We start from the raw sequence: 13,817 nt of genomic DNA, 5'->3' as shown, positions 1-13,817 counted from the left end.
GGCAACAGAGTCGCAGCGATCGTGTTTCATGTCAAATGCATTTGACCTATGCATCCCAGAGGGCACAAACACCCCCCCCCCCCTCCACACACACACACACACACACACACGCGCACGCAGAGACGGTAAACAGATCTCCTCCTATTCCTTTTCATACCGTGCACCCTGTCTCCCTATTTCCACATCTCCAACCGTCCGCCTTCCCAATGTCCTCAACCTGTCCGCGGCTCACAGTTATGAGGCTTCAAAGTCACTGGTGCTGGCAAAATGTCACAGGATGAAATAACTACAAACACGGAGGACATGAAATAAATACAGAAAGGTTGGCTGAAGATGAGAGAACCACTTCCAAACATAGACTTTTCTGAGCGAGCAATATGGGAATTTATTATTTTTATGTCATGGCAACATACTTATTATATATGTTGTAGTATAATAGTATTGTTCACAGTTGATGTGGTAAATGTGTCACTCAAGAAAGGCAGAAAATATGCAGTCCAGACTGAATGCAGGAAGAAAAGTGACATATAGAAAATATCTTTCTAAATACATAAAACACTCTCAATCTTTCTAATTTAAGTGGTATCCATTAAGAAAGAAGCCACAAAGCACTAATGATCTAAGATCTCTTAAACCTCTGTGGCGAGCTTCTATCTATCTGTTATCTATGTCTATATACTAAGGCTTTCATCTCTGCTTACTTTTGATGAACAGACGTTGTTTGGATTTTAAATCCAGGGTTTGTGTTTGGAATTCAATCCGTCATGTGAGCTGACCGGTGGTCTCAGACCCCCCGCTTGTCAAAGCTTTGAGGGCACAGCTGCAGACGCCGCAGACTGCAGATACCTGCAGCATCTCCAGGTTATGTAGCATTATGTAGCATTTGACAGGGACACGATGGCTGCGTCCTCACAGGAAGCGGCGTCAGTTATTTCAGCATTAAAGCCACAATGTGGTGAGTTTTATTTCCCCCGGGTCATTATTTGGCCAATGTGTTTACTTTCAATGATACATATCTCCAAGGGTGGAGAAAGGGAGCCATCTAAATCGAGAACAAATTAGGCCTGAAATCCAATAAATGCAATGATGAGTTTTCCTATCTTCTAAAAGGAAGTGGGGCTTCCTCTCGCAGCAAGATGAATGCTCTCTATTGTAGCACATAGTGAAACTAATAGCCATCCTGTTATGAAGACAGCAATATTGGAGTGAAGGGCATTTTCTGTAATATAGTTAAAGTTAATGAGTGGTCCTGTTCTGTGACTTTCCAGTTGACTGGAGGCGATGGTTTAGACCTGTGCCAGTAAATTGCAAATTACACTGGCAAAAGCACAGACGGATAAAGCAGCCTAGCGGGCGAAGAAAAAAAGCGTGTACACAGGGACGGAGGAGATGTGAATCGGATGAGAGGCATTAAATATCTAAAAGCTCCCTGACATGAGAGAACTGCCCTGCTATGAAAGAAAACAGTAAGTGCTTCTCAAAGAGTCCCATTAGCAGACGAGACTAGATTATGTTTCTAATCTGAGAGGAGAGAAACCCAGGAAGCTCATTACTGACAATAGTGAGCTAACGCAGAGTTATAATAGCCATATATCTATATATAATGTTTCCGTTATTCTGGATTCCATAATGTCTTTAGTACCGTTCTCTATTGCTTCAGTGTTTTTTGTAGTTTGAATTAAAACATGTTGATTGCGTCTCTTTGCACTGTATCCTACACTATTGTAACTCCTCGTGACCTCCATGGATTTCTACCGCACGCTTACCTGATGCTCTGGATCTGTAGAATATCTGGATCCGTGGCGTTGAGTGAAGCCACGAAGCTGCCTATAGGAATGTTTTCCATCCTGCTGACTATCAGCGGGTCGGGGAAGAAGACGGGGCCCTCATTGACGTCCAGGACCGCGATGTGGACGGTGGCCGTGGAGCTGGGGCCATACCCGACATCGGGAACCAGAGCGTCCTCGTTCTCCACTTTGATGAGTAACGTGTGGGGCGCTTTGGCCTCGTAGTCCAAAGGCTGAGGGGGAAGAGAGTGTAAGGGAAGGGTGATGACGTTACAGACTGCGGCATATGAATGCGTCGCATAGTTTGACGTTCTTTACCTTGGAGACGGACAGCATTCCCTCGTTATTGTCCGGGTTGGTTTGGATCTTAAAGCTCAGCGTGGGATCTCCTTTGATTATAGAGTAGATCGCCCTCCACGCCCCCGTGTCTGGGTCGTCCCTGTCGTCCACTGTCAGGTTGACCACCACTCCAGTAGAGCCCTCGAACACGCGCGCCTCAAACTGTTAGAGGAGACAGACAGACGGATCCCCGTTAGCAGGCAGGATGAACAGAGGAACTGAGGAAATAGAACAATCTTCTTGGCGGGAGTGTTCATTTAAGGTACCCTATGGAGTTCATGACTACTCATTTTGCAGTGGTTTGCATTTTGCAAACACTATTTCTGGTGGTTTTCTCATTGGTGTCAGAAATGCACGAAGAGACAAAAAAAAGAAGAAGAAAAGAAAAGAAGGCTGCAAGGAACAAAACTATGTACATCAACTATACAGGATTTATATACAGTAATTCTCAACAATTGGCCTCGAAGAGCTTTTATGAGGATGGAAATGTACTCAACATTTGTTAAACTTCAAGCATAAACTCGTTGCATTTTTGTGGCAAACACTGATGCAAACTGATTTTGTGCACCTTTTTAAAATGTTCTTCCCTTTTGAAAAAAAAAACCCTGGTGTTTTAAGGGAGGGGACTGTACTGTCAAGCTTTCTGTCTTCATTGAGTTTTCTCGCTTTGTGCCCGTCCGGTTTTTGTCTTACTATTGCAGCTGCAAAATTTTATACTCTGGAGCTTGAGCTTAAAAAAGAGAACTAAATAATGAACATAAACAAAAAAGAAATGAAGGAGAATGAATGCAATGTCCCATCATCTGGAGCCAAGTCTAAGTCCTTTAAATGCATGCAAAAACAGCACACAAGCAACAGAATACACACTTGTTGTGGATTCTCCACACTGCATCTCATCTATCTTTCAGTGTCAATCACTCCTCACCTCTCTGATCATTGTTGGCAGCGAGCCTCAATCAAATTCCCAATCGATGCATCCTGCCAGCAAGGATTTCACTGAAGACCACATCCTAAACAGGGGTACCCCTGCAGAAGCTGCAGGCACAAGCTACGCTGTGACTGGCTATGTGTGTGTGTGTGTGTCAGGACCATTATGGTGTCAGAGTTTACAGTGTAATCTTTCAGACACAGAACACTCTGTTTAAGGATAGTGCTGGTCCAGCTTAGATTACTGCGTCTCCTGTCAGCCCGCGGTATTGTTGTTTCACAGATTACCCTTTTACTGCCTTACACCGCCTGGCTCCATGCATTTATCTGAAAAGACAGAAACATTGATTCTCCTCTTCGCTTTCTTTTCTTCCTTTCTTATTCATTCAAAGCTTGTTTATAAAAATTTTAAAAAACGTGGAACCATTGAACACTCATTCAGGAGGCACACAATGTTCTTTAAAGGGGATTTTTGTACCCACATGGGCATCGTTGGCCCTTTTTTGTCCTGCGAGCCCGAGGCGGACTGGCACAAAGGCACCATGTGAAAATTAGGAGGCTGTTGGAAACGTTAAAAAAAAAGCCCAGTGCTCATTGTGAAACAAGTGGGATGTGCTAGAATTAAAATCTAACAGCCATCGCTTTAGATTAAGCAAAGAACCCTGAAGTGGTAAGAGACATTTACATGCCGCCACTGCTTGTACTCAAAGACACATGTATCAAATGCACGTCATCGCTAGTCGTCCTCTTCTGCACATCAGAAGAGCAACAGCATTTGCAAGCTCTCTCTATATACATATATATGTATATATATACATATATATGTATATAGCCCAGACACACAGACAACAGCCACTTAGATTGGGTTTAATCATGTGGGGCAGTCATGCGGTTGGAGGAAACGTTGTATTCCGTGGTGATGTGGCCACCAGGCTCTTGCCCAGCTGCTGATGAGGCCTCAACCCCACCTGGAGCACAAAGCAACCAGCAACCTAAAAGACTGGAAGGAAACGAGGCGGAGGGTCGAGTCGTAACTGACGTAAACGCTTTATGACAGCGATGGCTGAGGATGGGAAGAAAAAGGGTCTGCCTTAAAGTCTGATTTAATCCGTTAGTTAGTTGTTGTTGAAACACTTCAGTAACTGTGAAGTGTTTCCTGCTGAGTTCACTTTGATTAAGATGATGACCGGAGGACCAAGAGTGAAACGAACACTTCACAGGACAATACAATTACTGACACATATTTAGAGAATTACCCTAAAACTGACAATAACCGCCACTTGTCTAATCCTGAACTTCGCCCCTGACCTTTAACCAACTCCCCACTTTTTAAGGTTATGGAGACGTGTCCCGAAAAGACTGGCGAGTCCCCACAATGTGAGCCCCAAGCTCAAGTAATAAATTCCTCCCACACACACCCACACAAAGGTGTAAGTAGACTAAGTAGTAGATGAAATAATGAACACCGAACAACACACACACACACATCAATGCATGCCAATTACTGTGAGGTAAACATAAGCATACAAAAGGACAGACACAGAGACGCTGGGGATAGAGACACAGATTGATGCAGAGTTGATTGAGGGCATAAATCACAGTGTCTCACACATTTTGGATTTCAAGAAGTAAAAACTAGCGTTGCATTGATTTTCTGCTTCCCGTCTCTTTAATAGCTTTCTCCATAATTTCTCCCATAGATCTTCTGGGTAATGCCATCCTGCCAAAAGATAACGATTTGATGCAGGGGAGCTTAAGAGAAAAAAGATAAATGAATGGATAATGTCAAGTTACTCTGATTTTCAAAGCTGTCATTCTGATGACGCTGTTTATAACTTTGTTTGTCCGTCATTACAGTCTGAAATATGTGCAGGATTCACGTGAACCGGTTATAGGAACATTTGATTTGGAACCACTAATCACTGTTCCTAAAAATAAATGCAAAAAAAAAGTAGGCTGGGGGCCAGAGCCTTCAGTTATCAAGCTCCTCTTTTGTGGAACCAGGTTCCACTTTCAGTCCGGGGGGCAGATTCGGTCCGCTCTTTTAAAGTAAAACTTAAAACTTTCCTCTTTGATTGTGCCTATAGTTAGGGCTGGCTCAGGTTAGCCCGGACCAGCCCTTAGTTAAGCTGCTATAGGCTTAAACTGCCGGGGGAATTCTTAGGACACACCAAGCTCCTCTCTCACGCTCTCGTTCTACCATAATTCACGTTTTATTAATGCACATGACTAATTCAGCTTCTTTCTGGGAGTTTTTTGTGCTTTCTCCCCTATCAGGTCTCCGTAGATTGTGGTTCCTTCTGGACCCTGGTCCTGACACCTACCGTGGCCATGCTGACGCCTGCTGCTGCCATCATCATTATTATTTTAGATATTAATCATGTTACTGTACTCGTAAACCAACATTACCCTCTCCTAAAGTCTCTGTGCTCTCCCTCCCCACAGGCTTCTGTGGATGGTGGTTCTATCTGATGGTGGTTGCCCCTGCAGTGGTCCTGCTGTGCGCCTGGCTTACTACTCACAGTTACTTGAATCATTTCTGTCATAGGAATTGCATGCATTATATATTGTTCATTCTGTACACATGGCATCCATTGTAGTCTGTCCATCCCGGGAGTGGGATCCCTCCTCTGACGTTCTCCCTAAGGTTTCTTCCCTTTTTTCCCTCTTGGAAGGGTTTTTTCATTTTTTGGGGAGTTTTTCCTGTGCCGATTTTGGGTTTCGGGACAGAGGATGTTGTATTTGTACAGACTGTAAAGCCCTCTGAGGCAAATTTGTAATTTGCGATTATGGGCTATACAAAATAAAATGAATTGAATTGAATTGAATATCACATTTCCTGCTATTGGCGTTGTCGCGTCTGCGTCTATTCTTTCATATTTCCTAATTACAGAATATCTTCTACAGTGTCACAGTAAACTATTTTGCTGCTCCGCTTAAGAAATTTAACTAATTTTACTTAAAAAAAATAAATTAATAATAATAAAAAATAAATTGAGCATCAATTTCTATGCGATATAAACGTTGTATGTTGTATCATTGCTAGGAAGGCACCTGATGTATAGAACAATAAACAATTATTTAACACAGAAACTACTTTATCAAGTTTAATAAATTGATTGACACGCCAAACCAAAGCGAATGGAAACCAGAGCATCTGGAACAGCTGGACAAACCTCACATATGATACACACCTGAGTATGTCATAGTGGATGAAAATATTTAGCAGTTTACATCATCTGTATTATGTAAATGTATTATGTATGAAAACGACTGTCATACACCGTAAAAATGAAATATTTCCTTTTATATCAAGTCATATGAACTCACTGGTGAGATAGTTCCTCCTGCAGATGAGACAACCAATCAACAAAGGAGTCACATGGTCTCACCTCTCTCTGAGGGGAAGTGAGGAGGTGCTGATTTCTGTCTGCATCACCAGATCCTAATGTGGACACGGACCTGCCACTGCCATATATATAAATGTTTATATGTATATGGTAGTTAGTGCTATAGGAAAGATACAGTGCTGGTGCCGAGTGGTTCTTGTTTTAGCGTTTACAAGGCCAGAGATGACAGTATAATTCGGCCGTACTAACAGCACGGTTCTAGAAATGTCTCTTTCACTCAGCAGGCTGCTCAATTTTTGACACTCTAACTCGGACTGAAATATCTTGGGTACAGATACCCACACCGCCTGGAGGACGAATCTTAATGACTTTAGGGATCCCTGGACCTTTCGCTTGCAGCAGTTGGTTTAATTTAGTCATAACAAAGCCCACATGAAAGAGCAGTACGGCGTGATAGAGGTAGAGCGGGTCGTATTCCAAATCAGACGAGCGAGGGTTCGATCCCCAGCTCCCATGTTACTACCAGTGAGTCCTTTGGGCAAGACGACGTCTTTCTCCCCACAGCCTTTTCCTCAGAGTTTGATTATGAGTGAGTGGGTGAATAATGACGTGTAGTGTAAGCAGGATATTTTGATGGAGGTGCAAAAAGAAGCCTGACATGACGGCAAAAACACGTAGGTCCCCTTTACCGAACGCCGAATGCTCTCTGCCTCATTAACACTACCATGGAAATTGCCTCATATTTATTATACAGGCCTTGTGTCTTTCATTGGATTGTTTGCTTTTTACAAACCACTGGCTGAGACCTGTTGTTTCATCGTCTGCGTCGGGTGCAAGGCTGTAAACACACACACACACACAAGGATGAAGACAGGAAGACGGACATGAGCCTGGTTCAAGCAAAATAAACCAGACCTTTCATTCGTTCTCATGAACATTCACAAATAAAAAAGATGAAGATAATTGCTGTTAAGTAAACACGGCGATGCTGAATCATAGATAGCACACGGCACCGCGCGCTCCCATTTACACACACGAGCGGAGAGACGGATGGAGATCAACTCCTTATTATTCCCGGTTGTCCGTCAGGTTGCGTTATGAATACAGATGGCAGTGGGAGCAGCACTGACGGGCAGCAGAGCAGAGACTCCAGCAGCTGTTTCGTCTGTCCTAATGGAAAGTACGTTGTGACACGTCCCCGCTGCCCCAAAGACGCGCTCTGAAAGGAAACATGCACACAGTGGCCCGTCACGTTAAAACCTCCTGAGACGCGAGTGTTTTGCTTCTGAGTAGCGCTTGCTCCCTCGTCTCATCCCGACAGGGACGGACTGCAGCGGAGGCATTGTGAGGTTTCGTTCTGGACGAGTTGGAATAATTTTGATTTGTATTATTCTGAGCCTTTTGCATCACTTTGACGTCGATCTCTTATTATGCATCTCTCATTTTATCTCTTATTTGCTACTTTTTAAAATCCTTCTATTTCTTTGGAAGCATGTGAGCTGTCTACTGTAAGTGGATAAACACTAATACTGTATCTGGAATAGAAATTCCATAAATAAATCCAAAAAATGACCTGGCAACTTTAATGTAACATTAAACGTTGCATTGGCCCTGCGATGCGCTGACTTTGTTTTTACAGACGACTACCGAGGTCGTCGTAGAGGTAAATGGTACGAACAAGAAGAGAAATCCCTCGCAGCCACTTGTTTTTCCATTCTCTGCTTTCCAAAGCAGCTTAAACATCAGCAGCACGAGGTGCAGCTGGACCGCTAATCTGTTAAAAGGAGCCATTTTCATTGTATGGTACCAGCACGAGGCTGAAATGACAGCATGTGCACGTGCTCACTCATCCTCCCACACAATCATGTCTGTGTATTGGCAACTTACCTCTCTGTCTAACCCCCCCACTCGCTCTTTACCCCCCCCCCCTGTCTTTAATCCTGCATACAGTAAGTGTGCCTGTAGAGTTAATGAGCTTACCTGTCTTTATTAAATTTGAGCAGCCTCTTCTCAGGCTGTTTCCAAAGATAGATTTTTTTTTTTGACAAATCTGACGTTCAGCAAAGCAGCTTTTCTACCTTTCGCAGAATATGCCAGCCCTGACATGTTTCAGTGCAGCACAAAAACAGAAAGACAATCTAGAATAAATACAGGCACACGGTGTGTCAAACGACCACATGCTTCAAAAACAAGCATTCAAGTGTTACAACTGATGCGTTATATCATATAGCATCTGCTTTCATTTTTTTTCTTCTCCAAAAAGCAACCGTCTCACAGTCACTGTCTACTTTCTTTCTGCAAGAGTTCCGGCTGTTTATTTCAGCTTTTGTAAAACGACTTCCAAGTAGGCTGCTGAACTGCTCAGCATGACTCCCTCTGTGGAGGAAGCCCTGGAAAGTGCTCTGCTTTTACAATTTTAACTACCAGAACTGTTTTTTCAACACAGCACAAAATATTAAATGGACGACCCTCAAGCTCAGTATTTTGTTTGAGCGGTTTTATTTTGACTGCTTGCCTTTAAACCTCCTACTTAACCTAGATATTATGCATTCGTGCAAGACCATTTGCACACTGCACCACTCCTCGCTCTGACGTTTCGAACGTCTTCAAGCTATACTGAACGTGGTTGCGCACATGAGTCACTCCCATCATCAGTGGTGTTTTCGTGCCACTTTTGTGTTTGTGCGCTGTAGCACGCAACTTCACACAGAGCTTCGGAGTAATCTGAACCCAATGTTTCTTGGGTAGTGGATGAGAATCATTTGGGTCCATAATGAAAGGAAATACAGCCTCTGTATAAGGAATGCATTGTCAACACGACATCTGCGTTTTTCAGTACAGTCCTGTCCAGGTTTTGGACTGACAAAATATAAACCAAAATCTGTTGATATAGTTAATTTTTTAATGCAGTAGTGAAAAAATGCATATTTGAGTAACTTACAAAATATAAGAAGAGGAATGCAAAGACACCGTTGAGACTCATTTCGACCAATAAGCACTTGTTTAAACACCCTCCCCTTGTGTACGGTGGCCCTGAAGTGCAAAACACAACAGCAAATAGGAACGCACAACGAAATTAATGCCTTACGGAAAGGGTAGGGCCTTATAGCAGATAGCAGAGGACCGACTCTTCTGATTGGACAGACGGACTGTCTGTCTTTTAACCCTCTTAAGTTGAAGCCTTTCGCGGGCGACGGAAAGTGACATGGAGGATTCAAATGGCCGTGACTCCTTAACTATTTGCATCGGATTCTGAAATCTGAGAAATGGCGCTATCTAGATATCATGGCAATCAATAAATCAGTGGCGGGACTGAGAGGCTGTGATAAGGGGCGGAAGTGACGCAGCAGGAGAGCCGCAAAACAAAGTCACGGAGAGATGGCGATGTTTTACGAGTGTCTTAAAAGTGTCCTACTAGTGTTTCACTATTGTTTTACCGGTGTTTTATTGTTCAATTATATTTAGGTGTTGTAAATAAAAGTAAATAAAAAGGAGGGGGTATTGCGGACCCTATGGCCCGGAGTACGATTCCTTGGCGTGAGGAATTGGATGTGTGGCGGGAGTGCGTGACACTTGAGAGCCCTGTATCATTTCCTGTTAAAAGACAGACAGTCCGTCTGTCCGATCAGAAGAGTCCATCCTCTGCTATAAGGCCCGACCCTTTCCGTAAGGAGTTCATTTCTTTGTGCTTTCCTGTTTGCCGTTGTGTCTTGCACTTCCACCGTAGTCAGTAGAATGAAGGGATGCAATACGATTAAATCTCCTGAAGCACTTATTTTTACTGCTTTACGACCTTTATTTCTGTGTTTCCACGAGCAAGAGCTGTCAACGGTAATTGGCACTTTTCTTGGTACCACCAAACAAAATGAGCAAAAGAGAGTAAAAATACTAAAGACATTTACGCCACTTTTAAGTAGTCGAGCTCTTGTAAAAAAAAGAAAAAAAGGCAACCCACAAAACTCCCGAACACCAGAGCAGTGGTGCTCAAATAGTCACAAAAAGTCTCCAATTACAATCAAACGCGGTTACATTTGTCACAAGTGTCTTTTTATTTTAAGGATTTGACAGGTTGGGGCAGTAAAAACTCTTCTTCAACCCTCCTTCCATTCAGCGCTGCCTATGTGTGACCTCTCAGCTCAGAAACACAGCGGACATGGAGCGAGACCTACTGCCAAGTAGAACTCCAGACTTTGAGGCTCTCATCAGGAACCAAAAGCATCCCCAGTTCTCCCATAATTGATCACTGTTTCATCATTTGAGTCACCTACTTCTCAGTAATTGGACGGTTTTATTTCATGCCTGTGCATGAAAGCACTGTCGTGTCTGTTATAAAAGGCTGAAGTTACTGAATCGTTATGTATGCTGTGTTAACTCAAGCATTATTTTTGCCACTAGAGTGCCTGATGTTTCCCGGTTTATTTATGCACGGGAGGATTCATTGACCGTACCTTCTAAGAAGATATCCCGGCAGTACGCTACGGCAATTAGCGGATAATCATGAGGTTGTACTATCTGGAGCTCCTGCCTGGTACCAAACTACTGATCGGGTTGAGAAGAGCCGCGTGATGCGGATTGGCTGCTTCACGCCGCACGCTTGCTTGACAGTAATAAAAATGAACTCGCGTGAATAGTTGTCAAATACTGGACGATGGAACAACTCAGTAAATGCGTAAAATGTTTACATTCATCATTTAGCTGATGCGTTTATCCATCTAATTCACCCAATAGAACCAGAACAAGAATCAAGACAGTTAAGTACTGTGAGTAAGTGCCATTGTAAGTGCCAATAAAGTGGCAATAGAGGTTTCATTTAGGAGCCAGAACAGCAAACAGTCTGAGGATTAGTGTTTCAGCAAGAAGCCCCGATTTATTCCTTAAACTAGACAATTTATCTACAGGAAAGTTAGAAGCTCGTATAATTTTCCAAAGTTTCAAGTTGATATTGTATATTGTATCTCAATCTAACCTCATCCTAGAATTTAAGTGTGAAATAAGATGCACACACACATACACACACACATATCTACCTTTGTCCTTCGTAAAAGGCCCTTAACCAAACACACGGTTCTTGAAATCCTTTCCCATCCCTTCCTTCCTCTTTTCGACAGAGATCTCTGGCCAACCGGGCCACCGTATCAGCCGGGGTGAACGCCGAGCGCATCTCACAGCTAGTGAAGCAATCACGCAAGCCCCGGATTAATCCGTGACACCCGTTAGCCGTCCCCCCCCGAGACGGACCGGCCCTGACAGCGCCCTGCTGCCCTGCGCCTGGTGCTACACCCATCACCGCTAACGTCTTTATCGGCGGGACAGATGGATTTCAGGCAGAGCGCGTTCTCCCGTTCGTAGCAGCGGAGGAAAGAAGAGAGAGAGGAAAGGAGCAGACAGAGAGACAGCCAGGCACAGAGAAAGAGCCCAAAGTTGAGTGAGAGAAATAAAAACAGACCCGGCTGTCAGTCTGTTGGAGTGACGGGAGTGAAGAGGTGCATCATGGTCTTGTTATGAGGAGCTGGGGGAAATAAGATCGGTCAGACAAGGCGTTGAATTAGCAGAGCCGGAGAGACGATGAGGGGAGACGAGGACCCCAAGAAAATGAAGGAAGGATCTGTGTGTCTGTGTGTGTGTGTGTGTGTGTGTGTGTGTGTGTGTGTGTGTGTGTGTGGAGGAATGATATAAAGAAGAAGGAAAAGAGACGTGGAGGGCAACAGTTGCTTAGTGTGGAAGACAGCGGGTACGACAGCGTCTGCAGAGCAAAATCAAAAAGGACAGCGTGATAAATATTATAGTAAGAAAGCAACCGTAGCTGTCAAAAACACAAGGTCACACTGAATCATTCATCCACTGTGATCAATGTCTAGCTAATTGTTACATATTTAATCTGGTTTTTAGCATTCTGTTTACGTTAACGTTTCAATAATGCACCCGTGGTTATCAGTGGACGCTGTATAGCCTATATATTGTACTTTTAGCAGAACTGAACTGAAAATGAGAATTTCTTTTACTTTGTTTCCAAAAATAATTATATATCCCTGACTGATGCAATCTTCCAAATTTGTATCGAAGATAAAAGCCCAAGCAAGCCATTAAAAACAATGTATTCACTCCAGTGGATCCAGTCCATTGCCGAGTCCCATCTGTGAGTTTCTCTGGACCCATTAGCCAAAGACAGCTAACGCTAGCCTGACATCATCCTGCGTATAACACGGGGAAAACACAACAGCGAACGAGCAGGAGCTGCCCATCACTCATTAGGTTGCTAAGCGGTAACTTAGCAACTTAGTAATCTTGCTCCTGGACCCTCGCTAACCTCCTCCTCCTCCGCCCTGTTGTATAATATTAGATTGCAGCACAGAACCAAAGCTGTATGCTTGTATAGATAAAGCGCCGAAAACACATATTTCATCAATGTTTGTAGAGGGTTTACAGCCCGTCTGCAAGCGTGACGAGCTCTTAAATGATAGGCTGTAATAACAAATAGCCACACAGGGGCCTCTCGCGGTGTTTACACCAATTTGTCAAAAAAACATTGGATAGTGTTTGGAAAAAAACTGGGGAAAATAGCAACCCGTGTACCTCTGTAGGCTGACATTACTGTCTCTTTAGGGCGGGTACCAGACTTTGCTTCTAAGCTCGGAACGGCAAAACAACTTACAGGGAAAAAACTGGCAGGGCCATTTTAAAAGGGGTCCTTTGACCTCCCACCGCAAGATCCATCTTAACAATGGGCTCGTAGCACACGCAGGTTTTCCTTTTACACACATATATTCGCTTCATGTGAATATAATGTCTTGCAGCCGTTTGCCTGCAGTGGAATTGTGTTACCGTTGCTTGTTCGACATATAGTTTATTTCAATATTTCTGCTTGCTGGCGTCTCTAAACTGTGCATGAATGGCATAAATTGTGTATAAATGGCAACATGAGACCTTCAGGCTCCCAGTTAGAAGTCATTGTTGTGAGAGCTTTTTTAAAGAATTAAATGTATTATATTACCTGTGGGGAATATTTGTAACTTTACAATCACAAACTAGAAACCAAGGACATTTAGAAATTCAATCGTGTAAAAATGAAAACTCAGAAGAACGATGCAAAATCACGGTACAGATTTTTATATGGTGTTCCTTTTGTGTTTTAATGTGATATTCTTTTAAGTATTTTTGACAACTTTCGAGAATATATTAAAACTAACTTGCCTAGCTAAATCTTCAGACCGTCCCCCAACTTTATCAATCATTTTCAAAGCATGAAACTAACGCTCCCTTGTTTTATAATTCTTTTACATAAAGTGTAACTGCAGCAACTTCAATGCAGAAAGAGGAATTAGCGAGGAAAGGGAGAGCTGACTCCCTGCAGGCGGATCTGAGTACGCAGAGGCAGCGTTAGGAATGTCTGCCTCTATGCATAAAGCCCTGCTTG

General features: G+C 43.3%; 1 protein-coding gene across 1 annotated transcript in view; it reads right to left on the bottom strand.

The window, feature by feature from the left end:
- Positions 1 to 13,817, bottom strand: part of cdh13 (cadherin 13, H-cadherin (heart)) — a 251,006-nt gene that overhangs the window by 41,181 nt on the left and 196,008 nt on the right. Inside the window, exons 9-10 of the mRNA XM_078081980.1 lie at positions 2,106 to 2,288; positions 1,767 to 2,020 (exon numbers count right to left, since the gene is read on the bottom strand). Coding sequence (XP_077938106.1) covers positions 1,767 to 2,020; positions 2,106 to 2,288 — 437 coding nt within the window. The remainder of the gene's footprint in view (positions 1 to 1,766; positions 2,021 to 2,105; positions 2,289 to 13,817) is intronic.

The sequence above is a fragment of the Gasterosteus aculeatus genome, chromosome X (genome assembly GCF_964276395.1).
Source record: "Gasterosteus aculeatus chromosome X, fGasAcu3.hap1.1, whole genome shotgun sequence".
Taxonomy (NCBI): domain Eukaryota; kingdom Metazoa; phylum Chordata; class Actinopteri; order Perciformes; family Gasterosteidae; genus Gasterosteus; species Gasterosteus aculeatus.
This window is presented reverse-complemented; position numbering and strand designations above follow the sequence as displayed.